General features: G+C 43.8%; 1 protein-coding gene across 1 annotated transcript; it reads right to left on the minus strand.

The window, feature by feature from the left end:
* Positions 1 to 101: 101 nt before the first annotated feature.
* On the minus strand, positions 102 to 23,452 carry LOC118770003 (methylthioadenosine phosphorylase). The gene is made up of 8 exons (XM_036517443.1): positions 23,355 to 23,452; positions 21,323 to 21,409; positions 20,859 to 20,917; positions 20,463 to 20,630; positions 8,827 to 8,929; positions 8,154 to 8,393; positions 3,978 to 4,100; positions 102 to 1,381 (listed from the first exon to the last, which is right to left on the minus strand). The coding sequence occupies exons 1-8, from the start codon at positions 23,376 to 23,378 to the stop codon at positions 1,343 to 1,345; spliced, it is 843 nt and encodes a 280-aa protein (XP_036373336.1). The 5' UTR covers positions 23,379 to 23,452; the 3' UTR covers positions 102 to 1,342.
* Between the last annotated feature and the right edge of the window lie 1,016 nt (positions 23,453 to 24,468).

Genomic DNA, 24,468 nt, shown 5'->3' on the forward strand with positions numbered 1-24,468 from the left:
ACACTTACACAAGTGTGGTTGTGAGGATATTGTTGGATTTGGGGGAGGCACTCATGATGTTGTGCATTCAGAGGTATCCAAATTTCACATAATGAGCCTGATTCTAGTCTACAGGACATTTTATTTCAGTCATACAGTACAAAAGATGGGACTCATTTAATCTCTTAGCAAACCACAGTTTCAGACAGCAACTGTTATTTCATATGGCATGTGAAATACTCACTGTACCTTTCAGGCAGTGTATTAGAACAGGCAGTGTATTAGAAGGGCATACAGATTTTTTTAAAAAATGAAAGCATTGTTACTTTGTTCAGTGAGGTTACACTCAAACATCTCAAGTGCGTAGCTGTTCAAAACGACAACACAAATTACCACATCACACTTTCCCGCAGAGCAAAGTCAAGAGCCAGGTGGTCCTCCGTTAGCAGCAGCAGCATAAATACACATGTTTACAGCGACGCCATCTTTGAAACGAGGTCAGCACACACTCCAGAAGGAGGAAGTGTCTCATAGAGGGTGCCACAGAAGTACCGACCGTCACGTGACTAACTGGAACTGCTAACAGACAAATGGGGATGGAAGCAGATGGAGAATTTGACTGGGAAATTTCTCCCTTCGCCAGCTGAGCTCTTCCATTGCACACACAGCTGTTTATGAAGGGCGTACAGCTCATCATAAAGGCCCTGTTTGTTAACATTTCGTACATACATACAGATGACCACATCCAAATACGCTGACAATTCTTTTGTAAACATTCAATACGTATTTGAAAATTGAAGAACGTGTTTTTGTTGGAGGTCCTGTACTTCCCGTGTCCTTCTTATGAGACTGCATAGTACATACAGGGAGCTCTCAAACAATAATACTGGAAATACATACAAGATTATAAGACTGGTGACAGTGTCCAGTTTCTTTCAGAGAGAATACATGGTAAGCACAAATACATATATAAACACAATGGGCATGATTTTATGTTTATTTTTAGAAACCCGAGGTACCAAGTTGCTTGTGTGGAATTTCAGATTGTACAATATCATCACATATAACATAATTTTAACATGTGAAGTATATGACACAAATGATATTTACTCTATGATGGTAAGGACTAGATAATATGGGGTACAAATGGCTGAGACGTATGACATGAAATGTTTGGAAAGAAAAAAAAGACATAAAAATTGTCTGCAGTAGGACGTGAATGCAAAACAAACATATCAGGCACGTTTCTCACTGATAAGCCTAGTATGGTCAGACTTCATTTCCTGTCGTCTACATTCATCAGGTTTGCTTCTTCTGTCGTTTCCCCGGCAACGTAGGTCGAAAGACAAGTGAAGGAAAGTCTTCAATGTTTGGGTAGCATTACGGAAGACTGTGACATAACCTGCAAAATAACAAAATATTTAGATTAATTTTAAAGCAAAGAGGGTTATGGGGATATCATTGCCAAATAGCAGCTTTGCATTTCTCTAGGAGAACACTGCAGTATAGTGTGAGATGTTTTTTGTGTGCAGGTTGTTAGATGACAATTGCACAGCCAAGGGTATTGACAAGTTGACACCTAGTTGAAACCCTGGCATAGGCCATTGTGAATGCAGTCTTTATTCGAGTCCTTGCATTCTGTTGTTTCAGTTCTCCATTTCAATGAATTGGGCCATGCAAAAAAAAACAAAAAAAAAAAACAAAACAGGATTCCTTTCACATAAACTCAGAGGACATGCTGCGTCATTCTCGGTTTAGAATGGAGACACCGAGGTACACATTCTTTGTAAAAAAAAAAAAAAAATAAAAAAAAAATTTTACCCGTGTATTGGAAGTGTCACAAACAGAACTGTATATCAGAGACTGGGGAAGAGTCAGCAAAAGCTGCATTCACTGATAAAGCAATAATAGGGCATTCACTGAGGGCTGTGCTGAAAGAGACCCTGTCGAATGTACACTGTCTCTGAAAAAAGGGCCGACGTGTAAAGAGGAGGTGAGAGAGGCTTCAGTCACATGAATCCGATCACGTCGTAAAGCGGGGGGATTGGCACGGTAATGCCCATCCAGAGAGACGTGACGGCCGGCTGCTGATTAGGGCTCACCGGGATAAGGATCTGCCAGCTGGTGATTTTCCGGTACCTCTCAGGGAACTGGAACATTGTGCGGGGGGGGGGGGGGATATTGAACTGGCACCAATAAAAATAGGGAAGCGCGTGCTTGAGAGCAGTCATCTGCTTCTGCTGCCCAACCTATGTGGCTGCCCATTTCAGCATTGTAAACACCTCAGAGGGCCTTGCCACTACTTGGCTGGCGGTTTTATCTTGCTCTGCGAAACCGCCCCCAGCAGAGTCTGGTGTAGCTCATTCACATCCATTGTAACAGCATGGGGTCAAATGACAAACGCCTTATTATTTTTACTGACCACATTCAGTCAGGTGCAGACAGACAGTATCGGGTCAGATTCAGGCCATCCATAATACAGATTTGCATTTTTCTTAAATTTAAGCAGGTGCACCTGAATCTTGACCCTTCCCAGCAGTGTCAAAGGTCAGCTACTCTCTCAGGCAAAACAATGGCACTGCTCCTCTCCCAGTCCCACTGCACACTTCTGGCCTTGCAGTCGGAAGCAGTGAAATAATGTATAATCGTATTTAATCATTAGCATATGAGTGTAGCCTGAAGGTAATAACAGTTGTTTGAAAGGCGTTTAAATCCGTGTTTGATATGAAGTAGTTACATAAATACTTCAGCGAACGGCGTTTCCTTGACTGTGTGAGGCTGCACACCTCCTGCTTAGCGTTCAGCTGCGCAGTGACTCTGCCCCAGTTCACAGTCAGCGGGGGAGATCTCCACATCTGCAACACAGCTGCTGTACTGGGCACCTCCACCTCAGAGAACCACTTCAGTGCCTGGGGTCCAAGGCCGCTCCCAGTACAGCCTTCACCGCATATCAATGACATCAGCAGCTTCTCATTCATCTCACGCTTGGCACGTTTACCAGCCGTGGCCTACACCCAAGCCCACTGTTTGTTGTGGCGCTTGGTCCCCGGCCACACCCAGCCACGCCTGATACGGACGGAAAAACACGATTTTCCCGTAACTTTTCGCAGCTTTGCTTAATCAGGCTTAACGCTGGCGTAGTTGTTGTTTAATGATTCACTGCCCGTGGTCGTACCCCACGGCCACTATCGCCATCAAATGGTTTTTTCCACACATAACGAATAGCTATTGCGAGTATTTACCAACTCTTCTCATATTTGGCACATTCATCATTATCTAGGTGTGTCCAGACAGCTGTTACAACTCCAGGTCTCTGGCCATGCCAAATACAGTAAAAGCTACTGATATTTCTCATGCATAATTTAGGGCATCTGTGCACAACTGCATGTTATAAATAAGATTTGCATACACATTTTTCAGTAATCATTCATCCGGCTAATAACTAGGCATATTTCTCAAGCACTTTTGCTAGATGTACTGGTGAGGAAAGCTCATAAGCCACTTATCTTGAAAGCCTTGTGGTTTGCTTGCAGGCTTTACTTACCTTTTCTCTCCCAAACCAGGTTTCCTACTATTCACATCACCTGAAGTCTCCAATTTATTTAACATTTCTTTTATTAAACCATATTTCACTTTCCTTAGGATTCACTATATCCCAGATTCTTTTAATTCTTTTATCAAATCTAATATTCTAATAATCTAATAATAAAAATCTGATCTAATATTTGATTCCTGAAATTTTATTAAGAAGCGATGTTCCATCGAATTCTCCATTGGGTAATGTATGTGTTATTGTAATTAAATTGTTACACGTTGTTAGCTGCCTTGGAAAACTGTGTTTGCAGAGTGACTTAATGGTAATAATAATAGCAGCAGCTCTCAGCATGCTGTGACTACATTGTGGGAAAGACCTTCTCTATTCATGCGCAGAGCACCACCCAGCTGACCAAATACTGGCAGCGAGTGATAGTGACAGATTCCCTGGCTATGCCACTTACTTTCAGGCACTTTATCGTCTGACTCCAGTCCATCTGGCAGATCTGGGGTATGGCGGTGAGCAAAATGCTGCTTGCCTTGTTTGCGTTCTCCTTCATTGTCTTCAACACGTTGTCGACGCAGACCTGAAACGGGGGGAGAAGCCACAGCAAAAGCCTTAAGACCTGAAGTCAGGTTTTCAAAGTGAGCGCATTAAAGCATTCGCTATCGTTCAAGGACAACTACAAACACCCTTTATAAATATTAAGCATAATTACCCACTGCTATTCCTGCTATATATACCAGTATTTGATTGTGTGTGAGCTGGTACAGTTTAAAAAGCCTCAACTGTCCATTCACACTTCCCAGGGTATTCTCATAAAATATTTCTGGGTATTTAGCCACCCATGTGACACACTCATTGTTACCTTAAATGGTTCAATTGGCGTGTTTGTAGGATAAACCCTTCCCTATGAGACAACTTTCATAACAATGAACAATGCTTTGTTGAAACAACTGGTAGTCCTCACATACAGGTATGTGTACTTAATGTTCCCACAAGAGATTTGTACTTATTTTTTTTCCAGACCTGCCACAAAGCTCAACTGACAAACCGCCTGACGTGAACCCATCTCGAAAGCACAGTGTGTCACAGATGGATTATCATTTCCAGTTTTTCGTGTTCGGGCTTCACGCTTTCACTTTCCCTTTGAGTGGTGTACACTTGCTGTCTCCCGGCAACAGTGCCCGTGCTCCAAACTGTCAAAACCTGGACAGTAATGAGGGATCACAGACTGAAATGCTCGTGAATCAAACCGAAAACCTCTGTAAACATGAAAATATACGGAATGTACAGTCAATGTCGTAACTGTCAGAGGTATCTCCACACTACAGAAGTGAGATGAAAAAGGTCACATATGCCATTTACTTTTTACTGACAAGCTTGTCTGTGGTAAACCTGAATGCTGAATCATCAGCCATCATTCTGTAGAAGCCCACATGACAGCACTGTGGTGTTTTTTCCTCACAATTGATTACCACCATTAATGGCATCAGCGATAATGTAATGATGGCAACAAGCTGATATAATCACCACTTAACTATTTATTGGGGCCTAATTATTACTGCCATATCAGTTGTTGATGGCCGAAACCATGAGAGCCTGTAGGTTCATAGGGAAGTCAAATGTAAAAGAATGCCTGAACATCTGAACAGAGTCCAGTTTCAGAGCCACAGAGAGAGGGAGATTCATTCAGAGCATCACGCATCTATAAGCGTTTGCTCATGTTTCCAAAGGGAGTGGCCAGCACAGGCATGGGGTGGATCTACATTACATTACATTATTTTCATTTAGCAGACGCTCTTCTTCAGAGTGACTTACATACATTACAGATTCACATATTACCCATTTGCACAGCTGGATATTGACTGAGGCAGTTGTGGGTTAAACACCTTACCCAAAAGTAAGGTTAAACCCTTGTTACCCAAGGGTTACAAGTCCTGCTCTTCTACCACTATGCTACACTGCTGTACCAGATCTATCTGATCTATCGACAGGCTAGTCTCTGGTGGTGTCCACTGGTAGGGTGTATAAGGGTCTATAAGGTCTATAAGTGCTCTTTTTGTTTTTATAACGCAAAACCTCGCATAACACCAGGTTTCAGCAATTTGCTGCCATTGTTTTTATGCAAGTTTTAGGAGCCACCAATGCTGGCATTCTGCTGGCATTTAATTTTCAGCAATTCTGCACCATGTTCATGGCATCTGCACTTGCAACAGAGTAGGAAAGACTCACATTCATTTACTGTGGTCAGAGGTGAGGTGGATGCATTTTTATGTGTTGCGCATGTCATGAGAATGAATCACACTGACAAGCCAGATTAATCACAAAGCACACAAACAAACTCTGCACTGGACTTTCCCTCTTCCCACTGGGTTTAGCCACGAGTCGCTGTATCAGCTGAAGAAGTGACACCATCATCATCTGCTCTGCTTTACTTCTCTTTATTTCCGTTCCTGATGTCCACTCATCTTACTCATTACAACAACAACGGACCACACGAGACTAGCACCCAGATAACAGCGGTTTTGCCGCTTTTCCCTAGTGCACTGTGAAAGGTTTCATACACGCATTTGTGCGTCATTTTCCCCCGGTGTGCGGGGGAGCCTCCCGGAAGACTGGCTGACAGGGAGTGAGAGTGTGTTAGGCCCCCGAGCAGGTGGCAGGTCCCACGTCTGACAGCCAGCCGCCCCAGAGAGCGACTCCGTCTCCGCTCTGCCCCCGCCGCCCGGCGGGCGGAAGGATGTGGGGCATGCAGCAGGGAGAGAGAGGGAGGGAGGGCCAGGAATCAGCTGCAGGAAGTGTGAAAGGGAATCTGAAGAAGGCAAAATAAACCCCCCCCTACACACACACACACACACACACACAAAACTTATCCACCTGCCGGGGCATTCATGTGCAGCCGCTGTGTGTGGAATGCCAGTTTGTTGCTGTGGCTACATGGGAGCTACTTCAGTTTTTGCACTGTGAACAGCACCTCATAAACTGCTGACAGGAAAGAGTGACAAGCACACTTGGATAAAAATAATATCCTTTTTTTCTTTATGGATAATGGGAAATTTGTCACTGCTTTTCCCTTTTAAAAGAGAAAGAGAACGGCAACTATTTGCGGTAACCTGTGAAAAGGTCACATCTGGATCTTAGTGAGATAATGCCCTGGCGGAGTTGCGCAGTGGCTGGGTCTCTCTTTCCCCCTCTCTGCTGTAACTCTTGTGTAGCTCATGGTGAGGGTAGCCATTCCCGGTGGCTGTATTTGAAATTATTCGTCTGCCATTGCTCTTATTGTGCGGACTGTCCTTGACATGCCAGGCACAAAGCAGGTGGCACTGACATACGACGCCATTCTAAAAACAGCACGATGAAACTCATCGTCACTTTTACAATCCACCACCCAGCAAATCAGAAGCTTGCATAACAGGAGAAAGAAAATAGTATTATAGAAAAAGGGGGAGGCCTTGGGCCTCTGAGGAGCTCACTCTGGCATCCTGACCTGGATGAAAGTTTAGCAAAGTGGTAGGGGGCAGGGCACGTAATATTAAGGTTGCTGGTTCAATTCCCTGCTGGGGCACTGCTGCTATACCCTTGGGCAAGGTATACTTGACCTGTTACACTACATTACATTATTGTCTTTTAGCAGATGCTCTTATCCAGAGCGACTTACATATGTTACAGTTCTTATGTTACACATTTGTACAGCGGGATATTTACTGCGGGTAAAGTACCTTGCCCAAGGGTACAGCAGCAGTGCCCCAGTGGGGAATGAAACCAGCAACCTTGTGGTTATGAGCCCTGCACCTTACCACTGTGCTACACTGCCGCTCCCAGTGTACCCAGAAAAGCTTCAGTAAATATCCAGCCGTAAAAACAGATAACATTTAAAAACGGTAACCTACGGAAGTCGTGCTGGATAAGAGCGTCTGCTAAATAACTGTAACGTAATGCAATGTAATGTAACGTAATGCAATGTAATGTAACGTAATGCAATGTAATGCAACGCGATGTCTCCCCGCAGCCGGAGCTGAGGCGATAGAGCCAGGGGGTGGGGGGGATCGGAGGGCAACCCAGTACGCTGAGTCACAGCATCAGTCACCGCTCCTGGAAAAGCCTGTTACATCAGCGGGTTTGAGCCCCGTCCCGGGGCACTCCACCCAGCCGAGTGCGTCACGGCAGCACATGAAAGGATCTGGCTCCTCGCCCGCTGCCCTCTCCTGCCTCCCGCGGTCTCTCTCGTTTTCGCCCCCTGCTCGTGCTCCAAACCCCCTATCCCCCCACCACATCCCCCATCCCCCACGAATGCTCTCACTCACTGGTCTGGGAGTGTTGTTGGCCTGGTCTGACACTGTTGCTCATTTAACTTGAATGGATACACTTCTGTTCTTTTGTGCTGGAAGTCGCTCTGGAGAAGAGCTTCTGCTAAATGAATGTAATGCAATATCTGCTGTATCCCTTTGTTATAAAATTAATCACGGTTAATCTGAGAGTAGTGGAGGGTAAAGAAAGGGAAATTGGAGGTGGTAGAAGGTATAAAGAATGATATTTCGCAACGGCACAGCCAGCGGGTTTGCAAGATTAAATTCTACCACAGGATGTAAGAGCAGGAGAGCCCTCATTCTCAAGCACCACCTCACATCCCACTCACCGCCTCCTCATGCTCCTTCCAGCAGTCGTAGTCGGTTGCCATGGCGATGCTGGCGTAGCACAGGCCGGCCTCCTTGGCCAGCACCACCTCCGGCACGGTAGTCATGTTAATGACGTCAGCGCCCCACTGCCGGAACATGAGGCTCTCGGCCCTGGAGGAGAAGCGGGGGCCCTCAATGGTCATCATGGTGCCCCTCGTGTGGCACTTCACCCCCAGGCTCCGTGCCACCTCCAGCAGGACCTGTACCGCAGTGAGGGTAGAGTGAGTGTCCCACGGTGAGAGTAGAGTGAGTGTCCCACAGTGACGGGAGAGTGAGTGTCCACAGTGAGAGTGGTGTCCCACAGCGATGGAAGAGTGGAGTGTCCCACAGTGATGGGAGAGTGAGTGTCCATAGTGAGAGTGGAGTGAGCGTCCCACAGTGACGGGAGAGTGAGCGTCCCACAGTGAGGGGATGCTGCTTTATGCCCTGCCTCTTTTTTTGAAGGGGATTACTATTTTTTTTTACATCGTACAGATTTTGTTGCAATTACAAAAGCAACCTTAAGTTTGTATTATTATACCTTTTTTTCTGTTGTTCTTTGCACTTCATAGCGAAAACTTTTGTGCAACTGGCAACATGGACACAGGACAGAACAGTAATACTGACCGACATGCAGCGTGCAGCGTCACTGACCTCTCTGGTCCTGCCGCAGAAGGGCTCGGCCATGGGGATGTGGCACACTCCGGGGGGGCTGGTGGGGCTCCCGTCATAGAACGTCTGCGCCCTCTTAGTGGTTCTGCAAGGGGCGAAAAAACCACAGTAAGGACACCCATCGACCTGTGCCCAGCACACGGCTCAACTACAAAAACATTAACACGCCAAAGAGAGACAGAGAAAGAAAGAGCAAACAAAGGCAGGAGGGATGCGGCGCTCACTGCCTCGCTTCAAAAAAGCTTAATACCTTTGGGGTTTAACCTCCAAGAGGTTTTGCACCAGGTCTTAAATAAAACCATCATGTTCAACAAATATGCTGCTGACAGCAGTGTAGCACAGGTTAAGGAACAGGACTTGTGACCGAAAGGTTGCCGGTTCAGTTCCCCGCTGGGGCACTGCTGTTGTGCCCTTGGGCGAGGTACTTAACCCACAATTTGCCTCAGTAAATATCCAGCTGTGTAAATGGATAACATTGTAAAAAAACTGTAATCGATGTAAGTCGCTCTGGATAAGAGCGTCTGCTAAATGCCAGTAATGTAACGTAATGTAATTTAAATATCATAGTGAGCATACGTAGTATTACGTGCATTAAGAGGTTAGATGCAGATGTACTTAACATTGCACGCAGAATTTTGGTACAGTAGGTTGTTGTGGTGATTCGTTTATGTTGGCAAAGTGGTGTGTTTATATGGTTTCCCATACTGGTACCAACAAACTGATAAGCTACTAGTTGCCGAGTTATGTGGTGACCAGTGGCATAACTACATTTTTCAAGCCAGCTGCGCATGGCTCCAGTCTTTCCAATCCCTGGTACCTTGTGCTTTTTGAGAATGTTTACAACATGATAAAGATGATCCCATGCCAGCCAGCCAGGCATATGGCACTTTAATGTTTAACTAGGTCACATTCTGAGGGTGACGTTAGCTGGCTGACTATTTTTATTAGCCAATAAGACAACGAACCGACGAGTAAATGCACTCATAAGAATTTAAATTATTATTATTATTCAGAAAAATGTCCTGTCCTTAAAATACCATAACAAAAAACAATATCCTTGGAAAAATGTGGCGGCCAGCAATGGAATGTGAACGTGCCCACCAGATAAACCAGACTGTGTTACATGGGAGTGACCCACGTTAAATGCAGCATGCACTGGCTGTCAGCATATGACATACCACTGCCTCTGAGCAGACAGCAGCGGTAGCTCAAGTGTAGGTTCACCAAACCATTTGGTTACATGACGAGATAAGGCCGCTCTTATGTATTTAGTTGATTATATTCAAATAAAATGAAAACCGTAAGCAGAAGGGTGACACGGAAGCAATAACATGTAAGGTATGCTTTCCACCGTCAGTTTCGCGAGAGCAGCTTCCAGACAGAGGCCAGACAATGGAAGACGTATCTGCATTCTGATCATCAACGGCAGTAGCTCCGAAGACGTGACTGAGCACAAAGTGAAGACAACGTGTGAGCAGTAGGAGTGACCTCACTCCCTGTGGACTGCCATGCCTCTCTCTGTATACAGCCTGCTAGCTCCCTTGCGGCTGGCTGATTTTGCCTGATGCAACCCAAGCTCAGCCAGGTCTGTGATAGGTCTGTGTGAGGACGCTTCAGTGGTGGCCCCGCCCACTTAGCAATTCTGCCCGTAAATGATAGGCAAAACACTGAGTCACGCAGCCATGGTGACGGCAGTGCTCTGGATTCCGAGGTCAACCAAACTTGAACCCGGGGGGGAACGAGCGGCAATGCGCCCAGATGAATTTCCTCCGTTACTGGAAAACAAAATGATTTATTTGCCTTTTATCCATTTTTTGAATAGAAGTGAATGAAAGACGAATGGTTTCTGCGTGTCAAAGTGTTCCACAGGCCCCTACACACGAGCCCCACCCACAAGTCCTCCCTTTCTGCCTCCGCTCGCCAGCCTTCACCTGACACCGCGCACCCACACCCACTCCGAGGGTCACCTTCCCAGGAGACCGGCGTGGGGGTCACCCGTTTTGGCCCTGCCCCCCACAGGGCATCTCGCCCCTTCAGAAACACCCAGCAGAAACACCCAAGTTTCATTTTTTACATTGATTCTATAAACCACTTTTGTTTTTTTTTTTTCTTCTTCCTCATAACAATACAACCAGTCAAACTGGCACTGAGGTGTGGCGGCACAAATCAATACACAAAACCCAGGCTATTGAAAGGAGCTACAGGGAGGTGCCCTGTGTGCTGCATCTGGGGAACTGGCTGAGTGTGATGCCACGGGCGGGCATACCTCGGCGCCAGTATGAAAGGAATGATGTCGGACGTGCAGCCGCGCCACCCGAGATCCAGAACATTTCAGCGCTGTCATCGGAGGGCACCACATGAAAGCAGCACTTCCCTTTCTCTGGGACCGTGCCAGCATAAACACAGAGTAAAAATGTTGCCAATCAAGATGCGTTTTTCCCGTACATCTAACAATGAGGGGGCTGTCATTTCTTGTGAACAACTTATATTAAATTAAACTGCTGCTCTGCTGGGAGCAAAAACAACAAATGTATGTAATAATATATAAAATAAATTATCCATCTTTGATAAAAATGACCAGACACTAAATCCCCTAATACTTTTTTTGTGAAAGTAAATGCCAGACTATACAGAGAATTCAAACAGCCCTTTTCTTTTCTGCACACATTTTTATTTATTATCCGTCCCCAATCTATGGGACTGAGAATGGTACCATACTGACAACTAAACACGTGTGACGTTTTCCGTACAAAGAGACACAGACCTCGGATCCTTTGGTGACAGTGCTTTAGCGATTGATGACCCTGCTGTCTCATACTGTATGCTTAATGAAGAGCTGCGTCACTAGGAGCCCCACGAAAAGAGAATAGAGCCGTTGTGTGGCTCCTGGTGCGGAGGCTGTAGAATACAGGCCAAAGAGACAGAAAGTGAGGGACAGGAACAACTGTGACGAGCTCCGTGCTGGCAGCAGCGAGAACCGATCCACACGAGTCAGCAGAGGATCGCAAGCACTTCTTCTGTGCTGTGGCTGTCGGCTTCGTTTTGCACGTGTGAACGAACACAACCGCTCGCAAACACACACACACACACACACACACACACACACACCACAAGCACTCGAGATCACCCATATACACACACACACACACACACAAGTGGTCAGACACATTTCAGTTGAAATTAGGACCATTTCAGATGGGTGTTTCCATACTGTCAAAACCAGTTTTATGTTATACAATCAATCAAAAGGAAGTAAAATGTACTTCCTCATAAAACACATGACACCCTGTTTTTTTAAACATTGATGATGTGTACTGACACGTTCTGTGCCTTTATGATTCATGGCACGTAATCCAATTACTTTTACAACAGAGTATATTGTTCCAAGTCAGGTGTATGTAGGTTCTTTCAGTTTTAGTGCTGCAATTTCTGCTTGACCCTTTTCTGAAATGACGTACAGTTTCAACACACGCAAGAAGAATAAAATAATAAACAATGATAAAACAATTAAAACCATATGTTTCAACCAATTAAACTAAAGATAAATCAATTTATCTACATTACCGACAATAAAAGTTGAGATCAGTACTAAAAATCTTTTAAACAGTTTAAAGCTGCACTGTCCTGGAGAATAAAGTTCACTTCATTGAAAGCAATTAACCTGCTAGGTATAAAGACAGATTATTTCTTTACATAACAGTATTATCTGAAATAGCTTAAGTAAAAAAGGAACTGAAACCACTTTGGACACAATTCCCTGACACAGGTTAATATTAAAGAGGAACTAAATCACAAATTCAGCCATACTATTATGTTTGATGCTAATATGCTAATGTTTCTGAAATTGATCATTACATATACATATACATATACATATAGATATAGACACACACACACACACACACACAAACAGAGTACCAGGAAAAACACCTGATTAAGAAAATGGCATGCATTCATCATGCATTCAAAGACATTTCAATCTAAAGGCATGCTTAAATGCTTGCAATTTGTTTCGTAGACAAATATAAATAGTGAAACTGATGCTTAAGTGTGAGTTTCTTTCCAAAAAAATATTTTTAAAATTTAAAATATAAAACAGTTTTGATTTGTTCAACACTTTTTTTGTTCACTGCATAATTCCATTTGTGTTATGTCATAGTGTTGATGTCTTTACTATTATTCTAAAAAGTGGAAAATAGTAAAAATAGAAAAACCCCACTATGAGTATGTGTGTCCAAACTTTTGACTGATACAGAGAAGAAATTTTAGATATAATTTTAGACGCCAGCTTATACTACAGCAAAACTGCTTTCTTATGGGGCTTTTCTGTGTGTCAAAACATGAACACAAAAAGTCCAATAGTACACAAATAGAAATACAAACTCTGTCACTGCAATCAGTATGAGTAGCAAGTTACAGTATGTCACTACTGGTCTTTATTATTAAGTATATTCCACATGCTGGCAGGCTGCTGACTGAGAGACTGGCACCAGAACAAGCCCCCATTAGTGGACACAGTTTCGACACAAAGGGTCTGTATAGCAGATCATTCTACCTAAGGAAGAAATCTTGATAACCACTCTTAGCATAGTGATGCACTTATTTGGAGGTCGCTCTGGTTAAGAGCATCTGCTAAATGATGTAATGTAGTGTAATGTAATCTCCATTTCGAGTCTCTCAGAAGTCGTCCTATACCTAACTGTCGTACACATTCTGTTGAGCACAAAAAAAGCGCAGTTATCACCATGGAGTACAGCAACCAAATTGGTCTTTTTCAGCACTGGCTCTCAGAGGGCAGTGCTCTGACTGGCTAGATGTACCCCCCCCCCCCCCCCCCCTACCAGGGGAAATGACCGTTATCAGCAGGTCTGCCTCTGTTCGGTCCAGAGAGCGCACAAAGTGAAAAGTATGTGCGAGGGATGGATGTACTGGGATCACCATACCTGACAGAATGTGATCGGCATTACCAAATATTTATGATTTTAATCCGTGTAACCTGGAGTACGCACCATTTAGTTTGATGTTTGGTGAGAAAATTTTGCATTAATTGTTGTGTTCATCGCTAATGTCATCCTTTCCTGTGAGCCAGTTAATTCTTGACATTCCTTAATCAAAAACTGTAAACATAGACATGTGAAGTAATACCATACTGTTACTTACTAACAGACATAAACAAAGGGCCAAGCACAGAAGATCACCCAAAGAGACTCTGCTGCGATGGACCGTGCTGACCTCAGCATGAACTCTTGCACCCCCCCCCCCCCCCCCCCCACGCTCATGTCCCACGTCACGCCTCCCTACAACCACGGCAGTCATTTCTGTCAGATTTTTCTAGCATGTAGGTCTGGAAGTTCTCAGTGCATAGTTCTCAGTGCGTACTACACCCCTGCACCAGCAAACTGTGTCTGGGACAGTTGTGAGATCAATGTTATGCTCTGACGACTTTCAAAGACACTGAGCTTTATACGCGCTGGCCCACAATCCCACTTTAGCCCCCTACAGTTCGTGTCCACCAGTAATCTTTTCCTCTCTAACACAGACACTGACAAGCTTTGCTTTCTGTCTGCGAGAGGAGCAAATGGCACCTGAAGCTGTATGAGGGTGGAAAGCTCTGGGGGGGGGGGGAAGCAGGAATAGCTAAACTTACTTACACATTTACTTATTGGAACGGGAATTTCACTGTTGCATCACAGTCCACAGTTAATTAGGTGTTGCGGGTAAGTAGCTTTGATGTCCCGCTGTGGTTTCATTAAAACGATCACAAAATAACCAGTGTTCACTTAGCCACACACGAGTTGTTCTGGGTGCTCCTTGTATGGCAAAATAGGGATAATTTTTTTCCTTTTTTTTTCCATTTTACGAGATCCAGCAGTACTGCATACAGTGCTGATGCATGCTGAACCAAACCAGCAGGTCAGGGTTAAATGAAAAAAGAAAACTAATGATGCCTGAATGGCCTGCTCTTTAAATGAATAGATTTTAAAACCGTTCCTTGTCTACAGGGTTGCCTCTGCTCTACTCGAGCTCTGATGGAGGAGTGCAGCAGAAATGTCTCCTATCAAGTACAAGCAAAACAACCCATATCTAAGGAACAGTGTTGCCGGGAAACACTGCTACAGAAAGTGGCAAAGGTTATGCTTTCAGAAACAACAGCAAGACACACACATACACACACACACACAGAGCTCATAGAACTAGCAACACACACACACCTCACAAGATCATCTGAGAGAGTGCTGGTTTGCGTTGCATATGAGACACAAGACTGACTCCTCACTGGACCTGGTGTCAAATTACAATTCATGATTTTCTGTCTGAAAACAGACTTTGTTTGACGTTTGTCAATGAAGTGATCAGTTCCACCGCAAAACATTATCCTTATAAAAATGATACCATCTGGGCAAGCCTTCCACCATAAACCCTGCAAAGGATAGTTTGGAAAACTGTGATCATCATGTGCAAGTGCACAGCCCCTTTAAACATCAGCTGTTAAACTACAAAACAAATCCCCAACCAGGCCATTGTGTGCATGGAAACGCCGACCTTTAAAATAGCTTTTTATGGCTTCTAATCTGTTGATGCTCTGTACAGACTCAGCAGAATGTTAATCTATAAAGAAACGAGACTGCCACGCAATCACACCATCCTCTAACCCTTCAGAAAAATGCAGTCACATGCTTCAGGACAAGACTGAACAAGCCCCGACATGCAGCTCCCTGCACCACCGGTGTAAAACCTGCCCCTTCCCGAAATAGCAGCTTACGCTCAAACCCAGCGCAAGCGGGTCAGTCACTGCACAAAGCACCGAAGAGCTTCAGTGTTTACAGATAACCCTTTGTCGACTGTAAGCAGCTCATGATTTTTTTTTTTTTTTTTTTAACTGTTGATTGGTTTTAATGTACTGCTGAGCCTGTGGTTACCACTGACAACGAGTAATTCTGATTCATATTGGATTTGCTGCACTTGGTGTTTTTATATAGGCATAGGGCCTACCAGACCAATGCTTCACCTGGCTGGTTGGCATACCTGTGTAACATTAAGTTATGTTCTGGTCTCTACTGACCTTAAAATCTTAAGGTACTTATGTATTTTGTAGTTTTTGAGCTTGTACCTTTATTTTGATTTAGTGTTATGTTACACCTAATGTAAGGTTCTGTATGTTACCCTGAGGACAGTCACATAATACCATTACAAACAACATCAATAATAGTACTAATAAAAATAATGATGAGGTATAATAATTATAATGTTGGTAATGTCTGTGGTTTGTCAGGTTTGTCACTATCCAGGCTGCACAGGGAACACAAACAGGACAGACCTGTTAAACAAATTAGGTTTCAGTAAATTTCACTAAATTGTTTTAGAGGGTGTACAGTACACACACGCAGGCTAATCCAGAGGGGATGGGGTGTCCATGGGACACGTGCCTGGCAGAAGGCCTTAGGTATTAAGACGGCATTTACATTCATGACAATACAGGATCAGCTGCCTATATCAAGGGCAATGCAGCAGTATCAGAGCCTGAGCCTATGGCTCACAGGTCACAATTCTGGGTATGTGACTCCACTGTCACCCAACATACGGTGTAGCATAGCAGGTAAGGAGGCAGGGCTGGAAAGGTTGCTGGTTCGATTCCCCGCTGGGGCACTGCCGTTGTACCCTCGTGCAATCTACTTAACCCACAACTGCCTCCAGCTGTACAAATGGATAACGTCAAAAAACTGTAACCTATGTTACAGTTACTAAGTTGCTCTGGCATCTGCTAAATGACAATACTGTCATGTAATGTAATACAACATACTGCCACACAATAACAACCCAAGTGATGCTGTTTGATAAATAAATCTGTCCGCAGACACGCCTGCATTAGCTACTAAAAATAATATTCCGTTCTTTTCAGCTACCGATGAAATCAAGATCCTTCAGGAAGAGGACAAATATGCAGAATTTAATTCTCCTTTCCTGTCAACAGACTGCTTTACCTTTGAGAGTAGAAAAAAAAACACTGAAAACAAATAACAACATATCATCACAGGAACATGTAAAGAAGAAAGGGGGAAAAGAAGGGAAGAAAACAGGAAAGCTGGTAAATATAATCCACCTCTTCACCTCTAACCTCTGAGTGAGATCATTCTGAGCACCAAAAGCACTGAAATACAATTTTGCTCACTGCGGGAAAATTACTTTGCAACACCCTTCTCTTTGAAAATGACATACAGATGCCTCCCTTAAACTAATTTTAAAAATAAAAAAATCAATCATTCTCAAAACATAAATCGCTCCAGTTAATGGTCTCACCCGTCAGTGTGGGTAGTTCTGATTGATATCAAATAGAACTTATTCAACTTGATTGATTGAGAATTAAATGCAGGCCTATGACTTGCTATTGAATGCTTGCTATTGAATGTGGCTGCCCCTAGATGTGGTTTCAGGTCAGCACGTTCATATGTTATTACCTTAAATGCACTGACACCGGTGGCACGATCACTGGCCAGACTGGAAATGTTATTTCAACAGCATTCCATACAACCTGTGGCACGTAAATGCTCTAGATAAGACTATACAGATAAGAGCAGATTGGCCCCAGATGACTTTTGTTTTAGTTTTTTATCTGCTGTAAATGAAACAGAAACCCAGGGGATGGTTGCGATTCACCACATAATCGCTCACATTACCCAGCAGGCCAAAGGTCTTCAGTGCTTTCCAGCTGTTTGCGTACTGTAAAACAACATGGGGAATATCCTATGGTAAGGGAAAATGGTTAGAATATTACACCAATAAAAGACCAATAAGTTGTGCAAACGAAAATATAAGGGAGGAGGGAAATGATAACCTTGACATCAGAAGACGGCTTTTATCTGCTTCTCTTTCACCACTCCAGGGTCCTGTGAGTGAATCCTTATTGTGAAATGAGATGCAACATTGCCTCGTGGGTCACTACAGAAACACAATGCGTACCGTCATTTTAAGTTTCTGAACCATCGCATGTGTGACTCTGAATCACCCCGTCCGCCCCGGAGTGTGGGGAAAGGACACATTGACATGTGGGCCTGCAAGGCTCAGCTGACAGCCAGCCCCCCTCAGGAGCACTGCCCTGGCCCCAAACAGGATAGCAGCATTACCGCTCTCTAGACGCTGACACACAGTACTGCAGCATTCACTGAACACAAACTAGGGCGCTCTGAACGCCCCCAAAAATGACCTCAACACTCCAGCTCTGTGATGGAGTCATGCTTCAAGCACAGGGAACACCACCGGCTCTGTGTTGGAGCATCCTGCATCAATTGGACTGAGCATAGCATGGTAACAATGATAAACTTCCATTTGTGGTTTTGGAAATAGGTGGTTTGGCACTAATGGAGAGTAAGCTCCCTGGGTATCTCTGGTCTTGCTGGATGACACACAGCCTGACTGTTATCCAGACCTACCCCTCTGTTCAGTCTATCCACGGCTCTCTGAGACCACACCACCATGGCAGGTACATGCAAATGCTTTATCCAAACTGTAGGAACAAAGCATACAGTGTTGTACTGTTTTTTTTTTTTTTTTTTTAAAAAACCTTATCATTTTGAAGCATTCCAACTGAATCTGCTGCTATGGTCGCACGCGTCTTCGTCCACGTTCCATCCTTGATATCAGAAATGGTCGAGTAGATCCATAATGAAATACCAATGCCATCTAACAGTCCTCACTGTCCTGCATTTTTCCAGCTAACAAAGGTCGCCCTGCGGTCCCTTTCATGCTAGGGTCGCCTGATCAAATGAGAAGCAATATGGAAATGACACGTGCATGGGACAAATTTCACGAGACAATTCCATCCAGAAAACAAACTATATGGTCACAGGTAATATTCCATATGGTAATTTCCCAATGCTTTTGAAAACAAAACAAAATGAAACAAAAAAAAAAATAAAATAAAATAAAAACGGCCAGTAGCTGCTGAGACAGAGAAAGTAAGAACATAACTGCCCTTCCCTGGCAACCTAACAGTATATATACTAATGCTTGAGTAAGTGGCAGAAATGGAGGTATGGACTGCCCCCAGCATGTACAATGACATATTGTGCTCTTTGCTTAGCGCTTCCTCGTGACACTGCTGACAACCCCCATACCTCTTTCCCCTTGCTCTGCGTAGCACTCTCATCCTTCTACCAATCAGCTTCACGCAAACCACCAAGGAAGGAAGGCATTCGAATACAACTAAATAAAATCTGAAAGCGTTGTGCAACGTTGCTGTGCCCAGAGAGGAAACACAGAAGTTGTGCAATTTACGCACGGCCCCTTGTTGTAATCTTCGGAGAAAAAAAAAGAAAAATCTGCTTTCTTTGAAAGAATTGCACAGATCATTGCTCCATCGGGCTGGTTTCTGTAAAATCATTCCCTCCAAGGTCAAACATTACAGTCTTCAAATATGAAGGCCATTAAAGACAGTACACCACACTTTGAATGTACTGTGTTAGTTAAACCTGTTTGGTAACCATGGCTCATTAAATGAGAACGTGATGCAGCGAGAAATGAATCCACTCCATACACACATATCCATAGCCTTCTACAGTATTCAGCACAAACACACAGGGCAAAGATTACCTCCAACAGGTCTTTGTGCGCTCGCTAAAATAATTTCAGCTGCCATTTACTCTAAACCAACAGAAAAAAATGCCTCTAGGTGAACTTAGAACAAAAGCCTTTGTCTGCGATGTGATTTGCAGTCTCAGTTCCAGTCAATCAAGTGATTGCAATCACTATTCACGTAAATTTTTATGCATACTTAAATTGTTCCTGGCACATTGTGGAACTCATGAAGTTAAATGGGAAGTCACACTCATCGTGTAAGTGCTACATCCAGTGCTGCCTCCACGATCAAACAATTCTACATACATTGCTGATGAAACAGCAAATGGCAGCAGAGGAGTTCTATACATTTTCCTGGCAGCCATTTGATGAGCCCACGTCCCCATTGACGATACTGAGGTAACCATGTTTTCATGTTTTCGCAACTTTCGCAAGGTTGTGGCATCACAGGAAGTGAGCCCAGTACAGCCTGAGCTTGTACAAGTTGATGATGCTGATGATGCCAATAAGGCACACAGCAAGGGCTGAATAAGGCACACAGCAAGAGCCTGAAACACTGTGTATCTACAAATTTCTTGAGATGAACATGCTTAAAAAACCTCAGTACTCTGACAGCTGTGACTTAGGAGAGAACAAGGCCTCTCAAAATAATTTACATAAAACATTTCATTAGTTGTAATGAATGTAGGCAGCTCTAACCATAATGCAACAATATGGTAGCAAGTAAAATGAGTAATGGATTTTGCAGGAAAATCCTTACACCAATAATAATAAAAAGAATTCATTAACAAGCCAAGATTACAGTGCCTTCTAAATAATATATATATATATACATACATTATAGCTAAAACCAAAGAATTAGGAAGAGGTGGTTACCTTCAGATCACTTTGCTTGTGTTAGTAAAAATATTACTCTGAATCCAGTTGCCCTGTTTTTGAAAGCGTGTTTGGGTGAACATTGTTACCGCTGCCATTTGCTGTCGCAGGCCAGGGGTCTGACAGGGATCGTGAGGTGATTGGGGAAAAGCGTGACCCTCCCGCCCTACCTGTCGATGAACTGGTCGATGATGACGATGTCCCCGGGCTGAATCTCCTCCCGCAGGGAGCCGCAGGCTGTGGTGACCAAAATGTGCGTGCAGCCCTCCTCCTTCAGAGCCCAGATGTTAGCCCGGTAGTTGACGTTTGTTGGCATAATTGTGTGCTGTCTGCCGTGCCTATTGCAGGATGTGAGAGTTGGGGGGGGGGGAAACAGAAACTAAAATGGCAACAAAAAGGCCATCTGAACATTGGTCCTCATTTGTACACAGGAAAGAGTTCAGCTCACAAAGCACTGCGGCCACTAGAGGGCGCTGCCACACAGCAAATAGCAAGCTATTCAGTTGATTTGCGTTGGCTGTACAGCTATCTCAACAAACAGCATTGTTTGAAATGTCTCACATTACCTCGCAAGAAGGACACATTCGACATTCTTAATCTTCCCCACTATAAGTGCATCAGAGGGCTGGGTGGGGGACAAAAAAAGAGAAAAGTTAAAAGATTGTTTTACATTTAATCCTTGTTCCAGTGTGACAGGCTATTGTTGTCCTGTTAGTCATGTTTACTCTGTTAACCAAGTAGGAACTGGTTTGACGGCAATAAATACTGGCCAGAATATTACTTAACGGCACATACCCTCTTACTCGCTTGGTTAAGAATGCCTGACTACATCAACAGGCTTGAGGTGAGGTTATTGCTAATCACAGTGACAATAAGAAAAAGATCCTTCAATGTAAGGTTACACACCTGTCTGTAATTAGCATACAGGTATCATGGCCAACTCTGTATTGTAATCACTGCCTTGACTGCATTCCGCCAGTTACAAGCTGTCAAACCCTGTTTTTCCGTGTGTCGGTTAAAGGCAACGAACCTTTCCGTATGGTGTGTCCACATATTTTTCACTCCTCCCTTCCAAGATGTCTGGATCATCAAGACCAGACCCTCCAATGATTCCAATCTAAAAAGACAGAAGGACAGAGGGGGATGCTGAAGTCAATCTCTGCTCACAATCAGGAGGTGGTTCTTGCTAACTGTGATGTAAAACCTTATTTTTAAAAACTTTATTTTTCCAAGGCGTATCAGCCACTAAAGATGCCAGACCACTGATAACATATTTGCTCTCAAATAAATGACATGCGTAATTTCTGAAGTGATTTTCTTTGCATTTAAATGTAAGTGTGCAACAAACAATATCTTAATCCAGAAAAAAATCAGTCTGTCAACTGTAAACCCTGAGATCTATCAAAGTCCTAAGTGTGCAGACAGTACAATCATACGAACACCATCACAAGAACCCCCACTCTTGGTTCCTCACGAATGACAGCAATATTCAACAATAAAAGACAATAATGCTTGTCTTTTGTTCACTTTCAGTGCAGTTTTACTGTGGTTGCTGCAACATGGGGAAAGCGATGGGTTATTTAGTTATTAATTTCAGAAAACCATTTATTAACACTTCCAAAAAAAAAACTTCTTACGCAGGATCATTAGGCTTGTGTGGAGCGAAACATTTGGGAGATCTCTGTATTTGATAGGTGCGGTATTTCTGATGGTGTATCATTACAATTAAATCGGGAATCACTCTAGATAGCAATCTTGATACATCAGGTATTATTGCTTGAGGGCAGCACAGTTGTGTAATTAAAGTACTTTAAATCTAGCACCCAGAGACGTCTATACACGAGGTGTTAATGGGCTGTGGAATACTACATCTCTACGGCGCTACTGCTCGCTACAAAAAAAATATAATTTCCCACAAACTGGGAGGTTTCTGCATGCTTTTCCTTTTGAATGACAGCCAGCAGGAAGAATTATAAAAGCGGATATAGGTATGGTCACATAGTTGCGAAATGCTTAATATTCAGACACCGTTCAAATAGCAGCTACACTAAATCAAGGTAATAGTTTGTTGTATTTAATTCAAAGGATAGTGCAGACATATGCTGAAATTGCCTCAAGACAGGTGCACAGTCGAACGATAAATCGCCTCGCTGAAGTTTCAAATAAAGAGATGTAATTTTACGGTATGGGTGAAGAACCCGTTATCGCATTAGAACATAATGCACGCCATTAAGTGTGTGGCAAAATCAAACCAGACTAAACCAGCAAAATTAAAGGTCCAGAAATGTGCCGCGCCACGAATTCAGTGGCGATAGCTAGGCCTGCACATCCAAAATAACACTGTGACGTTGAGGATTACGGGCGTCCATTCATCTGCAAGGCACTAAATGAACAAAGTTGCACTTTAGCTGGATATTTAAACGTGTTTTACCCAAATGGAAAATGGCGCGTCTGGTTATGTTTTGCTGGAAATTCGCTAATGTACATGCGATGCGGCCTAGCTTGTTTGAGTAACTTGACAAGTTTTCACATGCGAGTCTGTGAATGACTCTCAGTCGCTTGCTGGCTACATGCTAGTAGCAGAGGCAATGGAAGTGCGCGTCATTCTTCATTTCTTACAAGAGCTACGTACCTAACGTGAGCATAGTAAATTACCAAAACAACGATTTCTTTTAACGCCATTAAGGTGTGATCATAGCTACAGTCGGTGAATGGTATTTCTGTTTCCGTCACCGCAACTGTATTGAACACGTGTGCTTCCTTGCAGTCAACAAAGAATTATATGGTCCGCTAGATACTAATCGAAACGAAAACACCACTTTGTCTGGTGTCCGAGCAAACGTTACTTAAGTAGCAGCGCTATCGGATGGTGTTTTGCAGTGCTCACTGAGGTTTATTTTTGCTGCCTTTACGAAATGTGCATCAAACACAACATACTGTAAAAGTAATCTCAATACATCTATCTTACTAGCTACGCGTGTAGGAAATCGGGCGTTTTTGTCATAGTCGCCGTTCCGATTGAAAATGAGGGGGTTAATGCAAGGGTTTCAAATTGATATTACCTTCACCTGCACGCCAGCAGCCATTTCTTCAGACAAATCGACACAGAAATTTGCACGCCAGCTCCCTACTTCCTTCCTGCTATACAGGAGGGGCACACGCAGCAGCAAGCTGTCTTTAAGGCTGCAGCGAATTCGGCGGAAGAGCCAGCCAGTCTTTTCAGCGACCTCCGGGAGAGAGGCGACTGATGCCTGCGGTAGACGTGCATCCTGTTTCTGCATTGTGGATCTCCTTAATTTTTAATCAAATGAGCCAGATAATTACGTTTCCTGAATCCAGGTCCTCTGCCTGGGGTTGATGCTACCTGTCTGTTGCCTTAATTCCTACTCCCTACATTGACTCTCAGTTTCAGCACTCCTCCTGTGGTAGGCAGGCACTGGGGGGGCATGCAGAGGGGGTACCTCATGACTTTCCCGCTGTCTTGACTGGGTGGCAGTGTAGTATAAAGAGGTTAAAGAGCAGGACTCGTCACTGAAAGGTTGCCAGTTCGATTCCCCACTAGGGCACTGCTGCTGTACCTTTGGGCAAGGTACTTAACCCCCAGTTGCCTCAGTAAATTCACTCTGGATAAGAGGGTCTGCTAAATGCCAATAATGTAATGTAATGGCTGACATAAATGCCTATGACCACTTGGCACCTACCCAGCAGGTGACAGCCTGAACCTGTCTCCCTGGATGGGCACACATGGTGCATCACATAGATCTTACCATGGATGGGCTGTGTGCTGCTGTCAAGGAAGCCCTCCTGACAATGCAGTGACTCTTCTTCTGCCCACATGTCACATCAAGTTTTCTCAACAGCTCTTACGCCTGATCTGAACAGTCAAAAATTGTCTTCTCAGAAGAAGGCTTCTTTACACATCAATCACACGACACATCAATTTCCACACTATAAAAATGACTTGCTTTGAATGTACTTCATTACACACTGATGAGACAAAGCATTTTTGTCTGAGAGGTTAGATTCTGTTAGGTTCTGTTACTGTGACCTTAAGTTCTCATTTTTTGGACAATATGACTGTACTCTGAGCAAAGTTATGAAGAGCACAATATGACAATTTATATTTTTTTTGGTGAAATAAAGATCTATTACCCATAGTTTTTTTTCTGTTACATC

Source organism: Megalops cyprinoides, chromosome 22, assembly GCF_013368585.1.
Source record: "Megalops cyprinoides isolate fMegCyp1 chromosome 22, fMegCyp1.pri, whole genome shotgun sequence".
Lineage (NCBI taxonomy): Eukaryota > Metazoa > Chordata > Actinopteri > Elopiformes > Megalopidae > Megalops > Megalops cyprinoides.